The following is a 19,974-nucleotide window of genomic DNA, read 5'->3' on the forward strand; positions in this document are numbered from 1 at the left end:
TGTCCTTCTTGGACACCAGGTCATTATGGTATTGTGGTACACGTGTCTTCCTCTGTGGAAATGTAGTTCCATCAGCCATAAGTGAATATATCCTGTCATTCAAAGCTAAAGAACAGTCTCTTCATTGTGCCTCGTCCAGTCCTGCTACACCAGAGAGTCCATTTACGCCTTCCCTATTAATGACTTGATTTACAGTCAGTTCATAGGTATCTAAAGTTCCAGGTTAGCATCACATGCTGGATTCACATGATGGTGAGACATTCCCATCCCCGGTCGATTTGAGAATGTCTGGTGAGAGGAGGTGATTGATGACCTTCTGTTCACTTTGACTGCTGTCTGAAGTGTCCTCCATGTCAGGCGAACAATTCAGCACAATTTTAGGTGAAGCAGGAGAAACTGTTGGCTTGTCAATGTGATTCTTCCCTCTTTGGCTCTCACCAGAGGATGGAGTAAAAACAGGAGAACTCATTGCTCCTTCCCCTCTTCCTGGAGTTTTGGGACTTTCCCAAGAACATGGTGTTAGTGCTGCTGTGTCATCTGTGACCACTTGATGCAAGTTAGATGATGCATCTTCTCCAGACTCTGTGAAATTGACCTGGAGTCCCTTGGCATGTTGTTTTGGAGAGCCTGTTACACTTTCACTGCTCATATCAAAGCTTTGGTTCTCCTCCCCTTGAGATCGGGCGCTGCCCTCCGATTTGTACTGGACAAACTCATAGATGCCCTCCTTGATGATGGGGGGTTGCTTCGACTTTTCAAATGCCTTCGTGTTTAAGGAGGTGATCTGGCTCAGATCTAGAGGAGGAGGAGCCCGAGGGTGTTTTGACTGCATCACCTTAGGGAGCAGAGCCGTTTTTTCCACTTCACTGATGTCTGTGGAGCAGCTTGCAAAACTGTCAATGCTTGACACACTTCTGATATCAGTAACAGGACGATCCTTCATTATTGGTTCAGACTGAACCACCTTCATCTCCAGACTCTCCTCCCTGCCAATCCTGCTGCCTCCTTTCGGAGCTGAAACACTGGGAGGCACTGCCATTTGGTTATATATTTGCTCCAGAGATGTTGCGTTTAACCGTTGAGGACTTGAGCATGGTTTGATCACTTTCTCTGGAGACCTTAACTGCATAACATCCTGATATTTAGGGTCACAGGATCTGGTGGCAGTGCATGGGCTTTTCTGATAGGCCCATCGACTTGGAGAAAGGTGATTGTCTGAGGGCTTCTCTTCGTTCTTCTCAATCACAACATCCACAATTTCCATCTGACGCACAAAGGAATCCTTCATATTCATTGATACAATGCTGCCATTCCGCCTTGCCCTTTCCAAAGCTTCTCTACGCTTGATGGCTTTCTCCTGCCTCTTCTGCTCTTTATAAAACTCAGAGAAGTTGTTCACAATAATAGGGATTGGCAAGGCGATCACCAGAACACCGGCGATACAGCAAAGCCCACCTACAATTTTACCCAAAAGGGTTTGAGGATAGATATCTCCATAACCCACAGTCGTCATTGTAATTGTGGCCCACCAGAAGGATGCTGGAATGCTGGTAAATTTGGTGGCATCTTCATCTTTCTCAGCAAAGAACACCAGACTAGAGAAGATCATGATTCCCATTGCTAAGAACAAGATCAGCAAGCCCAGTTCATTGTAGCTCCTCCTGAGTGTGAAGCCTAGTGACTGAAGACCTGTGGAATGTCTGGCCAGTTTCAGGATCCTGAGTATTCTCATGATGCGGAATATCTGGACAACCCTGCGTACATTCTGGAACTGGAGAACACTCTTATTGGACTCTGTGAGAAATATGGTGATATAGTAGGGAAGTATGGCCAATAGATCAATGACATTCAGAGGGCCCTTGAAAAACTTCCACTTTTTGGGTGAAGACAGAAACCGTAGAAGGTACTCCATGGTGAACCATGCTATGCACACAGCTTCTACGTGGGCAAGGGTCGGGTTGTCATTCGACTGTCCGAACTCGTCAGTGACTTGTAAATCAGGTAAGGTGTTCAGTGACAGGGCGATAGTGGACAGGATGATGAACAGGATGGAAATTATTGCCAAGATCTGAAAAGAAGAGGAAGGAGAGGTTAAGATAAGCAATATCGCTAATCAAGCATTTTGCACGATAAACTTGCACCATTCAACAATTTAGACATGTTCTCAACAGAAAATATATCCAAATCTAAAACCACAGCACACCCTCTACACAGACATGCTGATAAAAGGTCAAGTAAAAAATACAAAACATCAAGACAAAATAAAAGCTTAGAGGGTTTATTGAGTACATTTTAGATTTGAAATCATTCAATGAGATAAACGTATCATATTTCAAAACAAATTTCAGGGAGTGTCTCAGGTTGTTGCATTTGAAAGGAACACAAAATCTAAAACATTCTGACCAAGTTCTGTGTTAAAAGGTGGAAGAAGGCAATCCTGAGAACTAGTATGGACAGAACAGTGTTTAAAGTGATTACAGATGAGGGATAAGTGAGTAAAAAAGTGAGTAAAATTGCCTTATAAAGGGTAATTAATGAGGACCAGTTAACCTTTTCATATAGACCATAATGGCAAGTTCTGAAATGAGCATTGGTAACAAACAAACAAACAAACAAACAAACAAACAAACAAACAAACAAAAATAATCAAATCAATCAATCTATGGTTTGTTTCTCTCCTGAAGGAGGAACTTCTCCCCAGCCTGCCTCCAGCCATCCTGATCGCGGGCCAACAGTGGTCCCGGAAGTTTGTCCCTCCATCTTGTTTTTGCTTTCCCTCTTGGTCCCTCCTTGGTGTCCATTCTGTCACTTTACCAGTCCACCTGTTATCTGGCAGTCTGGCTTTTTATTAATAATAATAATAATAATAATAATAATAATAATAAAAGGGAGAGGGAAGTTTGGGCTTCCAGTGGAAGAAAATGAGATAAGATGAGATGAGATGAGATGAGATGAGATGAGATGAGATGAGATGAGATGAGAGATAACAAAAGTCCTCTATGAGCTGAAGTATGGAAGCTGAGAACAGCCATGCTTGCAATGATTTTTAATGCTGTTTTCTAGTGATAACAAGAAATTTATTTCATTATCCCAAGATAACAAAGCTCATTTTCTTGTAATATAAAAATTGTTTATTATAAATTATTATTAATTATTTAAAAAAATATATCTTATATTTAATTATTTTTATTTAGTAATATTTATTCATTTGTTTACTTGTTTTTTTTCCTTCCCCAATTTTCTCCCTAATTATGATATGGCTGTCAGATAGGTCTCCCCATCATACAACAGCTACCAACCAGGGAGGGTGAAGGTCATCATGTGCTTCCTCTGAGGAGGGATAAGCCATCCAACCACATCTTTTCATGAGGGGGTGGCGTAACACACTCAGAGGAAAGCGCTATCTGCTCACTACTGCATCCATGAGCTCACAGACACCCATGACTGGCGAGCATCGCTGTAATTGACCAGGCACAGGCCAGTTTTTCTTTCTTGGCCTCCCAGTCACAGATGGCTGTTGCATCAGCGGGATTCAAACTCGCAGTCTCTGGAAGTTAGGGCAATTGCTTTTCTGTTGTGTGATCCCACTGTACATAGTGACCCCCACAGCATCTCCACACAGCCTACAGACACTCAACTGCGACCCAGAACTTTTTCAACAAATTTATGGTGTAGGTAATTTAGCGGGATGTCGTGCACGCAAATAAAAATGGATCACACCCACATGCTCTGAAGAGATGAAAGATTTATTTCCTAAGCGACCTTCCAGTTAACGTGATTTCACGTTTATTCAGTCAATCAGTAATGTGTGAATGAAAAAATGAATAAATGAATGAAGAAAAATGCATTCATAACTACATATAACAAAATGAATAAATATTAAGTAAAAATAATAAACAATAAGTAATTAACTTGTTATTGTGAGAAAACGGCATTAAAAAATATTGCAAGCTTGGCCGTTCCTGGCTTCTTTACTGAAGAACTGTTGCCCTTCTGTCCCCCCCACATATCTTACTAATCACGAGCACTGAATATACTGATGTCTTTCCCATAGCTCTAAAGGTCGATGCCACTGTAGATGAACCGAGTCCGTTCAGCGTTTTATACACACTTCAGAAAATGGTATGATGGTAATTAAGATTTCTTGAGGACCTGTCTGGAAGCATCTCCACTCTCCATTTTTAAAAACTTTTTCATCTGAAGTAGTAAACAGCAAACAATGAAAAGGTTTTTTTCACAAATCTGAAAAAGAGTATTCTAAAAAATAACTCGTATTATTTTGCCTCATGGAACTCAAAACCACCTGAAACGTGAACATGACACCAGAGTTCCTCTGTATTTATTAGAATTACATGAGATTCAGCGCGTGCCAGCGTATCTCTGCACAAATATCTCGGGTGATAAACGCTGCCAAGCACGTATTGATCAGCTGCTTTGTTAGTTTATGGAATAGATCTCTCTCGAGGTTTTTCCACTCTGCATGACCAGGTTAATCGGATATTTCAGACTGAGATACCATTCTTCATATCACATTTCTCACCATTAAATCAATCACTGTGTCTGCAGCGTTACAGCGGAAGGCACCATGCTCTTATGTAAAGATACTTCACTCCAAAACACTAATGCTGCTAACTCTGAATGGTTATACTGAATGCTGCACTTTGCTACTGCCTCGTGTTCACAGGCCTTAATGACTAAAGTGTTATCACCCATCCATTTTACTGTCAATGCCATCCTGAGATCAAAACAAAGGCATCATAAGAACATTTTAAATATTTATATGTTTAGGTTGCAGAAGCTCGTGACATTAAAACCTAATAAACTGGATGTTTCCATTTCCTTCATTCTTCCGGTCAAGAGGAACACCAGGACCAGGAAAACATGTTCAGTGCATCACAAATATATATTTTTTCAAAGTCACCCGTTGAAAGCCAATTTAACACTTTCATCACAAGTCAAAAATGTTTGCTCTCCAAAGTTTGCTTCAAAGAGAATCTTGACTTTTCTGTAAACATCTCCCTCAAAACACATCCACATTCCTCAGTGACGTCACACAGAAATGCTAACGTGGTTTAGGACGCACAGAGACTCCCTGTCTTCTATGAGTTCCTTTGGAACGAACACTCAAGCAGCAAAGAACGTCCAGCGCTCTTTGGGCGCATTGCTTTCCACTGTGCAGGAAGAGCACATGAGACGTGTGTGGGTTTTTTTTTTAGATGCGTCAGTGTGAATGCTCACACCACAAAGGTGAGCTCGTTACAGTGCTTAGCATGCGGGGGCGAGAGATCATAGCGTCCACACCTGATAAGGACTGTATTACGGTTCTGTTGGAGCCCACAGTTTCAAAGAGGAGCAGGGATCCACAAGTGTGAAAGTAACCATAGAAGATTCAGAAGGTTTCGGTTGGAGAACCCAGAGGAGGGTTTCCCGCTCAGGGTTAAAAGAAAGACAAAGCACTTTTAACTCGCTAATGAACCAACGAAAACTCTTTTTTTTTGAAGAGTCTATCAATCCGTACTGAAGAGGCACAAAAAGCTGGATGTGCTGCTGATGAAAAATTACAGCAAAAAGATGTCCTGTGTGATGTGAAGAAGAACATCTGATATTTTTGTCGAATTAGTTCTTTATTCATATGAAAAGAATTGTCGAACCAGAAAACTAAAATGTTGACACCTGTGGTGCTTCTTACTGTTATATAGTGTAATATAGAACATTACAGAGTATAAAGTTCTATGTGAAGATCAATCAGACTTATAGTGCAGTCTAGGGAACACACACCTACCACGCCTACACACAGGTGGTGTCATTATACAGCTATAACACAACAGGTATTAGCTGTTAGTGATATACCATCACACCTGTACGTTGTATCTTATCTTGACTTTTTCCGATCAGGTTGGAAAGAGTGAGTAACTACGTCTAACCTTTCGGGATCCTCACTATAGATAGAATCTAAATCCTATTATTATTATTATGGTTATCCCGAAACATCCGGCTGTAGAGAAGGCAACGGAAGTATGCTCATCACAGCTCTGAGTACAGAAGGAAAACAAAAATATTCCGGATAGTTTCGTATCAGCTTCATAGTTTACTGTAGTATGTACATATTATATAATTACACATGCTCTATTTGCTCAGCGGATCGACTCGGAGGAGGTTAATCCAAAGGCTCAGCCACAGAGGACACGAAATGCCACATGAAATCCTCCTGAGTAATGGCACTGCCAGATCTTAACGGAAATCCTATCAGACACACAGAAGTCTCTTGTAGAGTCACACATCTGAAGACACGCGTTCACTCCGTGTGCTATAACGCTTTAGGCTTAATTCAGCTTAATAGTGCATTAAATTACATTACAGCCACAAAGCCACAACTGAACCAATACAAATGTTGGATCACAGAGAACATGGTTTAGATGTTATGGGAGACGAGAGACAGAGGACTACAGACAGACAGCGGGTGATGCGACATCAGGATTGAGCCATCAGGTTAAAGGTCGCGAGGCGTGTCCAGATCAGAACCAGGTTTAAAATAAGAATCTGCCTGTAATCTCTCCAGTAACAGACACGCAAGTTGATAAAAACAGAAAGGTGAACAGATCTTCCTCTTTAAAGTTCTACAGGTTATGATGGGGTTCAATGGTGACCTCTCTAAATATTCTGTATATTTATTTTCTTGGTGGAAACTTTTTTTTAATAAAAAACAACTGAGCAGAATCCAATCCAATCCAATCCCACACCTAAGTTCTGTGTAGAACCTTAAATGTTGTTGTGCCACAGTCCCATGTACTGTATATATGTATTTCTAACAGTGTTTATAAGTTTTTTATTTTATTCCAGACCCATTTCCAGGCGGATACCAAAAATCAAGCTTCACAGAAAACATACACTCTTCCTCAAGGGATTTGAAGGGTTTTATTATTTTACTTTAATCTTTGTTTAATTTGTAGATGCTAAAGGAGGCAACTGGACTTGCTTGAAATCCTTGAAGACATTTCACCCCTCATCTGAAAGGCTTCTTCAGTTCTGTCTGACTAGTGGGGAGTTCCAGGTTGTAATGGTTGGATATGACCAGCGGGGGGGGGGTCCAATTGGACCAATTTAAACACTCTGGGTGTTAATTCAACACTGAGGAATTTGCTGTGTAGACAGAATGGAGAAGATGGGGGTCATAGCCCGCGTGGAAGAACTGTGACAACTATCTTGTGCAGTTTATAGTGGATGATGTGCGAGTTGTGACTCTGTGACGGTGAAAAAGGAGCGAAGTCAGCGAAAGCTAAGAAGCTAGCGACCAGCTAACAACACCAACATGGACCACATATTCACAATCACACCACCCGGAGCTTTTGACTTCGAGCCAAGCTAGTGGCCTGCCTGGATTAAACGTTTCAAGCACTTCAGACTTGCATCTGGACTGAAAGATAAGGACAGCGCTTACCAGGTGAATTCTCTGATTTACACAATGGGTGAGAAGGCTGACGACATTTTGAGTTCATTAAATTTAGAGGCAGATAAAGTGGACAATTATGACGAAGTAAAAAAGGCTTTTAATGACCACTTTGTTGGCGTCCACGATGTCATTTATGAACGAGCCAAATTTAATAAGAGATGCCAAGAAGTCGGCGAATCTGCTGAGAACTTTATCACGTCGGTGCATAAGCTTGCCGAACACTGCAATTTCGGTGTCCTGCATGAGGAATTGATCCGAGACAGGATTGTTGTTGGCATACGCGACGCTAAATTGTCTGAAAAAATGCAGCTCAATGAAAAGTTGGATTTAGCGACGGCCATAACACAAGTGAGACAGCACGAAGAGGTGAAAAAGCAACAGGCAGTTCTACGGTCAGCCGATGCATCAGGGCAAATAGATGTGATATCCCATAACAGTAAGAGAAAGACGAGCGGGAAAAAGTCTGCACATGGATTCAGCCCCTCTCACCCGCAGCATATAGCCACCAAGGCGAAACAGTGTGGGAAATGCAGCAAAATCCCAAAACATTGCTGGAAGGACTGCCCAGCAAAAGACGTTGAGTGCAGAAAATGTTTAAAGAAGGGACACTTTGCTGCAGTGTGCAGATCTGCTCAAAAATTGGAATCCATAGAGGAGGACGATTCAGCAGCTTATGTGGGAGCTGTGAACCACCCACAGTTGTCTACATGGACTAAGACACTTTCTGTAAATGGTGGGCCTGTACATTTTAAAGTGGACACTGGTGCTTCTGTGACTGCCATTCCTGAAACAGAATACGATGAACACAAACATGGCGCTTACACAGCAGCACGCAGGCCTCTCCTGGGGCCTGCAAGCCAGCCTCTGAATGTCATAGGACAAGTGACTGCAGTTATCCAGAGGGGAGACAGAAAGATTGAGGAGGAGGTCTTCATCGTGAAGGACCTCACCACATCTCTGCTGGGCCTCCCTGCCATCCGGAGACTTCACATGATCCCTCAGCTAAACAGCATAGATGACACAGAGGCGTTCTTCCGCTCAACGTACCCAGATGTCTTCCAAGGGCTAGGCCAGCTCCAGGGTGAATACAAAATCAAGCTTAAAGAAGATGCACTGCCCTACGCACTCTCAGCACCACAGAGAGTGGCCATTCCTCTCCGCACCAAGGTGAAAGAGGAGCTAGACAGAGTGGAGAAGATGGGGGTCATAGCCCGCGTGGAAGAACCCACAGAATGGTGCGCGGGCATGGTGCCTATCGTGAAACCCTCAGGAAAAATACGCATATGCGTAGATTTGACTCACCTGAACGAAAATGTCATCAGAGAGAGACATATCCTACCGGCGGTGGATGAAACGCTGGCCAAGCTGGAAGGAGCCAGATTCTTCACCAAGTTGGACGCGACATCAGGCTTCTGGTAGGTGCCACTACACAAGGAGTCAATGCTGCTGACAATGTTTATCACGCCAGAGGGCCGCTACTACTTCAAAAGACTGCCCTTTGGCATATCGTCTGCCCCTGAACATTTTCAAAAGAGGATCTCTCAGCTCATTGATGGCATAGACGGAGTCCTCTGCCACGCAGATGACATCCTCATCATTGGACAGGACCAGGCAGAGCACGACAGCAGGCTACACAGAGTGCTGCAGAAGTTCAGAGAGGCAGGGCTCACTCTCAATGAAAAATGCCAGTTCGGTCTGACCGAGATCCGGTTCCTGGGTCATGTCATCAACTCCCAGGGCATCAGAGCAGTCCCAGATAAGATCAAGGCGATCCTCGACATGCCTGAACCAAAGGATGTGGCAGATGTTCGCCGTTTCATGGGTATGGTGAATTTTGTTGGCAAATTTTCACCCCGCCTGCCTGACCTCACAAAGCCCATCCGTGACCTGCTGAAGACGGAGAACAGTTGGACATGGGGGCCACCCCAGCAGAAAGCGTTCAGAGAGACGAAGAAAGAACTGGGGCCAGAGACTGTGTTAGCCCAATACAGCCCAAACCATGAAAGCATGGTGTCTGCAGATGCCTCCTCGTATGGGCTAGGGGGGGTCTTGACACAAAAACAGCCAGACGGTGAGTGGAGACCTGTTGTCTTCATTTCACGAAGCCTCACCAAAGCTGAATCAAGATATGCCCAAATTGAAAAAGAGGCATTGGTGTTGACTTGGGCATGCGAGCGCCTGTGAGGATACCTACTGTAAGTGGTCTGGACTTTACCATTAGAACTGACCACAAGCCACTCCTCACACTCCTGAAGTCCAGAGCATTGGATGACCTGCCGCCAAGGATTATCAGGTTCAGACTCAGGCTGCTCAGATTCAACTTCAATATCATCCATGTCCCAGGTAAAAACCTAATAAGTGCTGACGCGCTGTTGAGGGCACCTCTTCCAGCCACAGGCACAGAGGTGGAGCACAACCTGGAAAAAGAATGTCAAGCTTACCTGGACAGCGTGGTGGAAAGCCTGCCAGCCACACCTACAAAGCTGGACCAGATTAAAAGTGCCCAACTCTCTGATGACGCCTGCAAACACCTCAGTCGTTACATTGCAAATGGCTGGCCTGAACACAGACGTGACGTGCATGAACTGCTACTACCCTACTGGCCGGACAGGTCATGCCTGCATGTAGGGGGAGGACTGCTCATGAAAGGTGAGAGACTGATAATCCCAGAGCACATGAGAACCGACATCCTTCAGAGACTGCACCAGGGACATCAAGGCATCAACAAATGTCTAGCTAGGGCCAGAGAATCAGTCTGGTGGCCTGGCATCACGTCCGCTGTGAAGCAGATGGTGGAAAGATGCGAAACATGTGCACGTGAAGCTCAGGCACCTGTTGAGCCCCTCCTCACTACTGAGCTCCCAAGCAGACCCTGGCAGAGAGTCGCAGCAGATCTTTTCCAGAATGGGAACTATTTAGTCCTGATTGACTACTTCTCTTGCTATATCGAAGTCTGCACGCTGCCAAGCACATCAGCAAAACAGACTATAGCAAGATTCAAAGCTGTGTTTGCCAGACACGGTTGCCCTGAAGTGCTAGTCACAGACAATGGTCCCCAGTTTTCCTGCATGGAATTCTGTCAGTTCGCACAGGACTATGATTTCACCCATGTGACAAGCAGTCCCCGTTATCCTCGTAGCAATGGGGAGGTGGAACAGGCCGTGAGAATGGTCAAGTCTTTCTTGGAGAAAGGGGGAGACTTTCACAAGGCTCTGCTGGCCTACAGGGCCACTCCACTGGCCCATGGATTCTCCCCATCCCAGCTGCTGATGAGCAGAAGAATCAGAACTTCGGTTCCAGTGTCTCCAGCACAGCTACAACCATAGTGGCCAGATCTTCAAACGTTCAGAACAAAGGACGCTGCGTTGAAGCTGCAACAACAGGCGTACAACTAGAGACATCGGACTCAAACCCTGCCACCTCTTCAGCTGGGACAGCAGGTGTGGGTCAGACCTACAAACACCAGAGGGACCGTCGTGGGGCCGACACACACACCTCGCTCATACGAAGTGGAGACAGCAGAGGGAGGACAGCTGCGACGCAACCGCTTTCATCTCAGGGAAGTACCAGTACCTCCAGCACCAGGTGAGACCGTAACAACTAGGTCAGGGAGACCATCTAGGCCTCCTGAAAGACTGGACCTTTGAACATTGGACACATACTAAAAAATGAAAAAAAAAAGAGAAAAATACTTGAGATGTAAAAGAAAAAAAAAGTCATGTTTCTGTTCTGTTTGAAAAGCAATGTTCAGATTTATTAAATATACAGTATACAGAATAGTCAATGCAGTAATACAAGATGGCTATAGTAAAGTATTATTTCTTTATTAGGTTCTATGATTTAAAGTTGGAGCTTAAAGTTTTGAACTTAGAAATTTGAAATGGGTTAAAGTGAATTCCTAAGTTTACATGGTAAATTAAAATATGAAAGTAGCCATACTGCTGAAAGATTGTTGTTATGTTAATGGTTTGCCTGAAACACTTAGGCTACATCCACACGACAACGGATTCAGGTGAATCCGATACAATTGTTTATCGTTTCTGCCTGGCGTCCACACGGCACCGGCGTTTGGGTGCCCCAAAATGCAATCTTTTGAGAACGGGTTCCAGAGTGGAAAGATCTGGCAACGTTGCCATTGTGAAGTCGTCTGGATGAGTAGAACGGATTTGTTTACGATGACGTCACAACCACATGTGCTTCACGCTGGGTAGAAGTGTAACGAACTCGATGCGAGTTGTCAACAAATCCTATAACTTGGTTCATGAAACGCGCTTACAAAATATTTTCACTGTGAATATTTATTGTGTAATGGTGCAAAGTGAGAGACAGAGAGAGAGAGAGAGAGAAAATAGCCCTTAGGGCAGAGTCAATCCCGCCAGCAAAAATAGGAAAAAAAAAGGAGCGATCTCACCTCTTCAGATGTGGGTTTAAGTCCTACAATACATTCCTCAAAAAGGGCGTAGAAGAACAAATTAATCCATCAACATGTAGCATGACTCTAAATTGACCATAGGTGTGAATGTGAGTGTGAATGGTTGTCTGTGTCTATGTGTCAGCCCTGTGATGACCTGGCGACTTGTCCAGGGTGTACCCCGCCTTTCGCCCGTAGTCAGCTGGGATAGGCTCCAGCTTGCCTGCGACCCTGTAGAAGGATAAAGCGGCTAGAGATAATGAGATGAGATGAACATGTAGCATTCAATTTATTCCGGACCATTAAAGACGCCGCCTTCCGCGTAGAATCATACGTCATCCTTGCCGCCATAGTGGATGGGTCAAAGCGGAGAATAAAGATGCCTCATTCATGTGCTGCGTTTAACTGTACCAACAGGTTTGCCGTCCAAACGAGATCACATGGGATTACCTTTCACAGGTGAGACTGGAAAAATACTTTTCACTGTATTTGGTCATTATAACGTAATTTTACGAACAGATTTTTCTGACTTTGTGGCTAATATGAAGTCTCGCGCATAATAGTTTATGCGCATGCGTCCTTACTTCTTCTATTGTTCTGGTGTCTCCGAAGGGACCGTCTTACAGCGCCCCTAGAGGTGTGGCATGTGTATTGCATCATTTTCAGCAAGCGTTGCGTTGCCATATGGACCTGATATTTTACTGATCGTTGCCCATTTGGACGCGATATTTTTTTAAATAACATCTCGTTGCCGTTGCCGTGTGGATGTAGCCTTAAACTGCCAGCTAAAAGGGGGAGATGTAATGGTTGGATATGACCAGCGGGGGGGGGGCCCTGGGTGTAGCCATATATAAGGTGGATGGCATAGGAATCAGTTCAGAAATAAAAGTGTTGAGTAACATGCATCCTGACTGCTGGTCCTGAATCGTTATGCACCCATGTAAGGAACAATACACAGGTGTTTATCCTCTAGTGGACCAAAAGCAACCCTAAGGAGAGTCGCTGAGGTTACATGGGTTGTTGACCCTCTCAGCCATCCTGCAGGTTGTTAGGGTTGTTAGGTTGTTGGCCAACGACCCACAGATCACCCTAACGACTCTCTAGGCTGCTAACGCCATTGACACCCGGCCTCCAGTGACCCTAACACCTACAGGATGGCTGAAAGGGTCAATGACCCATGTGACCTCAGCAACTCTCCTTAGGGTTGCTTTTGGTCCATTAGAGGATAAACACCTGGAACTCCCCACTGACTAGTCAGACAGAACTGAAGAAGCCTCTCGGATGAGAGGTGAAACGTCTTCAAGGATTTCAAGCAAGTCCAGTTGCCTTCTTTAGTACCTACGGTTTACGATGACCTGGATGACTGAGAACTTTCACAGACATCTTTGTTTAAAGGGGAACTGAAGGCAATTTTTTTATTATCAAAATTCAATTTCTCATTTTATTAAATATCGGAATGCATGTTTGATCGCTATTTTGTCGCTGCTATAGCAAGTTCTGAGTGTTTGAAATATGCTCTGTAATATATCAGTCCATATGTCAAAGCAAAGTCCATAAACGAGATGCATTGAGACCTGTGTGAGACATCGTAGGACGGAAGTAAAATGTACAGCGGAAATCAAAGTCACCAACATCTGCCAACGGTGTCAAAAGACGTGCGCGCCCTCTTTCGAATGCTAACGTAATCAAGCTGGAAGTGTTGACCTGTGTCTGAAATCGCTCCCTACTCACTATATAGGGCACTATATAGTGGGGACGCCATTTTGTAGTGCTGTCCGAAACCTTAGTGAGGATTATGTGGGAAATGCGCTCAGTATAATATGTATTTATCACAAAAATACATGCATGTATTTATTATTTTGAAACCCACCAGCCGCCTAATCTGGCACGTTTTAATTGTGCAACATTAATGACGTAAATACCAGCGTGACGGATTCGTCCTTATCCTGCCGTCTCTCCAACTCTTCTCTACTCCACGTTGGTTCGAAGTCGTATGGAATAATCTCCATGTCACGTACGCGAGGGAGGCGGATGTATGTGCAGAAGTATACGGTTGAATAAATTGCAGAATATATATACAGTGAGACAATATATACACAGGCAAAGGGTCGGTCGAGGTGCAAACAGGACATCAAATGCTAAGTGAGGACAAGAACGAGAAACAGGCACAAGGATCATGAAACAGGAAATCAAGACAATGGTTGGAAAGGCTCGGTAATGCATGCATGCGTATTGTCATACTTCATGATGCAAATGCATCAGTACAGTCCTTAAATAGGCAAACACATAGTTCCTTAATTGAGCTCAGGTGCGCCTTGTTCATGGCGTGCGTGCTGGAGTCCACTCGGTGCGCCTTCAGGTGCACACGCCACAGCGCGCAGGACTGACACTCCATCACTGATGAAGCTGGCAAATCTCGAAATTAATCTAAATTGGAATGATATGGCGATCTGGCTGCCGTGTAAACAGTTTTCAAAATGGCAGTGTTGACACTTCACGTTTGAAGTCTCGCACAAGTCTCGTGAAGATCACGCGGATAAGCGACGCCTGCCGTGGACCAAACGAACTACATTCAGCATGGCTAAAATCGAAAAGGCTGATAAGTGTAATATAATATGCCAATATGAGTCACGATATAAGGTTAATAAAACCGAAAATGTAATTGAATAACACGTTAATTAAGAAATAAAGCAAGTTTAAAAATTACTTCAGTTCCCCTTTAATGGTTCTTTCAGCAGTTCTCTCACACTGAGATAAGAACCTCTTTTATAAATGAGCTCTGGCTAATAATGCAGCATACTAGATTAAAAACAGGAGTAATCACACGCAAACATTCCCTTATAAATAGATAAAGAAAGTCGGATCAGCTTAAATTACCTGCAGACGTTTCACACGTTTCTATCGGCCATACCTTGACGATACAGTGCAATGAATCAAAGCAGCTTTCCTGAATCCAGATTACATAAAATGAGTGTGAACATGCAAGAAGATTACGGCGTTTATGCCATGCGTGTGCGGGTGTTTGCAGTTCTATATTCCGCTTTTCTGAAAGGTTGACTTACAGGACAAACAATGAACTAATCAGGGGTTAATTTTAACAGGTTTAAGATGACAACACAAACTTCATGATGAAATGCACAGCTTTTTTTTTTTTTTTAAATCTACACTACCAGTTAAATGTTTGGACACACTGCATTGAATAACTATTTTACAGCGTCATAAAGATTAATTTCTGTTTATTTCTGAACCAAACTTTTATTTGCTTGTTTATTTGTTTAATAAGAACACCTGCAAACCAATGTACCGTAGGAGAAGTGCAGAGGAGCTCGGTGTGTTTGGGAATGTTTAGAAAAGCGTCCTGGTTGAATCTCCATCACAAAGCTGGTTGAGAAGATGCTGAGAGTGGCATCAGGAATACTGTTAAATATATAAAATCTAAACCTGTGATTATTTATTTATTTATTTAATTAAAAAAAAAATTTTTTTTTGGGGGGGGGGGGGGGGGGTGTGATGTTATAACTCCATATCTGGCATATCACAGAGTTAATATTTCATCTCATCTCATTATCTGTAGCCGCTTTATCCTTCTACAGGGTCGCAGGCGAGCTGGATCCTATCCCAGCTGACTACGGGCGAAAGGCGGGGTTCACCCTGGACAAGTCGCCAGGTCATCACAGGGCTGACACATAGACACAGACAACCATTCACACTCACATTCACACCTACGCTCAATTTAGAGTCACCAGTTAACCTAACCTGCATGTCTTTGGACTGTGGGGGAAACCGGAGCACCCGGAGGAAACCCACGCGGACACGGGGAGAACATGCAAACTCCGCACAGAAAGGCCCTCGCCGGCCACAGGGCTCGAACCCGGACCTTCTTGCTGTGAGGCGACAGCGCTAACCACTACACCACCATGCTGCCCCAGAGTTACTATGTCTTCATTATTATCATTATTATTATTATAAACAGAAACAGGGCGGCACGGTGGTGTAGTGGTTAGCGCTGTTGCCTCACAGCAAGAAGGTCCGGGTTCGAGCCCCGGGGCCGGCGAGGGCCTTTCTGTGTGGAGTTTGCATGTTCTCCCCGTGTCCGCGTGGGTTTCCTCCAGGTGCTCCGGTTTCCCCCACAGTCCAAAGACATGCAGGTTAGGTTAACTGGTGACTCTAAATTGAGCGTAGGTGTGAATGTGAGTGTGAATGGTTGTCTGTGTCTATGTGTCAGCCCTGTGATGACCTGGCGACTTGTCCAGGGTGAACCCCACCTTTCACCCGTAGTCAGCTGGGATAGGATCCAGCTCGCCTGCGACCCTGTAGAACAGGATAAAGCGGCTAGAGATAATGAGATGAGATGAAATAAACAGAAACATTGAGAGAATAGGAAAAAAAATGATGACGGCCCTTCTATGAAGAGTTCACTTATCATGTTGTAGCTATAGTGTGGTTTTTTTCTGGTTTTGAAGGTTTAAATGACCTTACACACACTGCTTTACCACTAAAAAGTGTGCATGCAGATGGAGGTTGCTTTAACTTGCTGGTTTGAGATGAAAAACTCTCGACACACTGACTGCGACGTGCTGAGTAAATCTCATGAATGAAACTAAAGTTATTTCTTCCATATAGTGTATCCCTCACAAAATGAGTGTGTGTCCTACACTGACAAAGCGCTTTGCTACAATCGCTTAAGTCCTTTAATCATCTGAAGGTGGACGGCTTGAAAAGCAGGAAACACCCGAAGGCTAAACTTTAGAAGGGCACAAATTCCCAGAGTGCAGTGTTGCCTCGGCCTGCTCATGAATCAAAACAGTGAGTTTTAGGGAGAAGAAGACAAGCTTTTCACATTACTGCGCACCTCTGATCCACTTCACTGCTGTCTGTTCTCATGTTTTTGAGTGTTAGAGAGAGAGAGAGAGAGAGAGAGAGAGAGAGAGAGAGAGAGATGGAGCCTGAAGAGGGAGATTATTGAACTCTCTCCATCTGTGCATTGATTACATCACTGAGGTTTTTTGGCACAGCATGCAGAAAAAGATGAAAGGACTAAGGCTTTTTCTCAAATCACACTTTTCTTACATTAAATTACACTAAACAATACTCTACTACAGCATTTCTCAACCTTTTTTCAGTCACGGCACCCTTCAGAAGTATGCAAATTCTCAAGGCACCCCCATGTAAAATATACGCAGTCACGCTGACCATACGCTGACCCCGGCAGTGACGTTGTGACATGGGAAAGGGGGCCGTGAGACAAATTTTGATGATGCATGAGGCGGCGATGATCTGCATTAGTGTAACTATTGTTTTTTTGAATTTTAATTCATTTTATTTATTTATTTTATTTATATATATAATTTTTTGACGGCACCCCTAACGAAGCCAGACGGCACCCCAGTTGAGAACGGCTGCTCTACTATACAGTGCTACTAATACTACATGATACGATATCGTCTGATGCAATGCTATATTTAAATAATATTGTCTGGCTTTTTTCGTGGTCTGTCAGATATATTCCATTCAGCTAGCATGATACTGAACGAGTCAAAGACGAGTAGCTGAATGGAATATATTTGACAGACCATGAAGAAAAGCCAGCCAGTATTATTATTATTATTATTTTTATTATTATGCATACACATTCCTTTCGGGTGTTCAACGCATCTTTCTCTTTCAAAATTCTCTCAAAATCTTCCATATTTTGAATGTACGAAGCAAGCCTGGCGGCCATGTTTGTTTACAGATTGTCCCAGTCACTCACTAGCGCAGAAGTTTTACGTCTCTGACATGTAACGTCATGTTGTCTTGACAACCATGCAACATCGTAAACCATATTCAACATTCATTCTCCACTGGGTAGAGTGACGTAATACACGTAGGATAAGCGATATGCTAACAATATTGCATGCCATCAAACCAAATGAATGAAACTCGCTAGAAGGAAATAGAACACGTGTTTTTATTCCATCGAAAAAGTGTCCTGTATGGATAATAATAAATTATACTCTATAGTCTACACATTGCCCAGGTAATAATAATAATAATAATGAATGTCAGAGTTCTCCAGCGTGAACACATTTCTACACACTACATCTCATCATGCTGCATCACCATCCCAAACAGCATGACTCCCATTACATCCATCAAACACCAGCAGACTGTAGGTGACACAAACTATCCGAACCATCGATCTAACCAGCACCAGTCACTGGACGTGACCGACGGCTCCTTGGCTGCAGTTCATTGTCCTGAGATCACCGTGACTTTGCAGTAATCCTAAACCGCATGTCCTCTAAACAGCCCACCGAAGAGCCGAAAGCCACAAAAGCTCAAATTAGCCGTGGTCACGGGCCTCTGATTTCCCTCAGCACTCAGCTTCCGGGTGAACTCATGACCTCCTTCTGCAGTCCTGTCTGTTTACGAATACACTCCTTAACATTCATATAATTCTGAATAAACGCCAACGCATTTTTCCTCTTTGTTAAAGCTCTTAATATTGATAAAACATGACCATTTGTTGTTTTTGGGCATGGCTTTGAGTTTGAGGCTGTGGGCTACTGATCAGAAGGTTGTGAGGTCAAATCCCCATTCCGCTTCAGAGAAAAGCATCTGGAAAACTGAATAAATGACCAAAATGAACGAGAGTGATCTTTCTGCAACAAATGTTTTCGCGGTCAATTTGCCTGTTATCTGTTCATTAGCGTGACAACATACACTTGGCTTACATCCCACAGTATCACTGGATATCTAATGTTAGTATCGGAAGTTGTTTTATTTTTTTTTGAGTATGAGTGCAAGAGCGCGGTATTGGACTGATACCTGATACTAGGATCATCAGTACTGATGCATCTCATTTTTAATAATCATCATGCCGTTGTGTGTTTGTTGTATGCTTCTACAGTGATGGGTTTTTAATTGCATTAAGTTTGCTGAGTAGGGTGTGTAGAGTGTGTAACGAGTGTGTGTTGTGTTTCATTGGAAATTCTGGGAAATCCCGTGACAGCAGAGTTACATCCTGAGGTTTATTTTGAGTCTAGCTTTCCTATCTGTGTGTGTGTGTGTGTGTGTGTGTGTGTGTGTGTGTGTGTGTGTGTGTGTGTGTGTGTGTGTGTGACCTGTGCTGAGTCCTTGGAACATCTGGCTCCTGTGCTAAGCAGATTAATTGAGAGATCTGGACGTTTTTTCCCCCTCATCGCCTGCTGAGTTACTCTAACAACTTAACTGAGGTCCGACAAAAATGTTCCATTGTGGAGAACAATCTGGCCGAACATGAGGGTTTGGGATTTAATCTGTGACGGGAGCGAATTTAAAGAGTGTGTGATAAGAAGTTGGACAGGCATGTGAATTAGAACCGAAAACCATGGATGAATACTGGAAGCATTAAGGATGAACGGTATCATGAGGACAATAATCCTGGCTCTAATGAGGGAAATGTCCTAAATATATATCGAAGAGGAATTATATACGATACCAGGTGCTTCTGATAACAAACTTATGATAACAAACACAGTAACACCAGCGTGTGTTTATATGTTCAGGACTGTGGACCACAGCTCCATCTTCAAACCTCTCATTTCTTTTCCCTCACATGTTTATTGTCTCGGTGTGACTGTAGAAGTAATAACACTCACCGCACCGTGTTAGTGCTTCAGCTGCAAAACAGCTTCCTCTTATAAGGCTGTATTTCAAACACAGTGCTCTCACATCACTCTTTAAACAGAGAGTGGGATTTATTCATCATTATTATTACTGGCCTCATAACATAAAAACACTTTACTGGATAGAACTTCCAAACACCTCAATCAATCCAAGACAATAAATAATATACAGATATAAACACAATGGGGCGGCACGGTGGTGTAGTGGTTAGCGCTGTCGCCTCACAGCAAGAAGGTCCTGGGTTCGAGCCCCGGGGCCGGCGAGGGCCTTTCTGTGTGGAGTTTGCATGTTCTCCCCGTGTCCGCGTGGGTTTCCTCCGGGTGCTCCGGTTTCCCCCACAGTCCAAAGACATGCAGGTTAGGTTAACTGGTGACTCTAAATTGAGCGTAGGTGTGAATGTGAGTGTGAATGGTTGTCTGTGTCTATGTGTCAGCCCTGTGATGACCTGGCGACTTGTCCAGGG

At 43.7% G+C, this 19,974-nt stretch overlaps 1 protein-coding gene across 1 annotated transcript in view; it reads right to left on the reverse strand.

Moving 5' to 3' along the window:
- Nucleotides 1–229: 229 nt before the first annotated feature.
- Nucleotides 230–19,974, reverse strand: part of kcnb2a (potassium voltage-gated channel subfamily B member 2a) — a 39,325-nt gene continuing 19,580 nt past the window's right edge. The window contains exon 2 of the mRNA XM_060905220.1: nucleotides 230–2,068. Coding sequence (XP_060761203.1) covers nucleotides 230–2,068 — 1,839 coding nt within the window. The remainder of the gene's footprint in view (nucleotides 2,069–19,974) is intronic.

The sequence above is a fragment of the Neoarius graeffei genome, chromosome 23, assembly GCF_027579695.1.
Source record: "Neoarius graeffei isolate fNeoGra1 chromosome 23, fNeoGra1.pri, whole genome shotgun sequence".
Taxonomy (NCBI): Eukaryota; Metazoa; Chordata; class Actinopteri; order Siluriformes; family Ariidae; genus Neoarius; species Neoarius graeffei.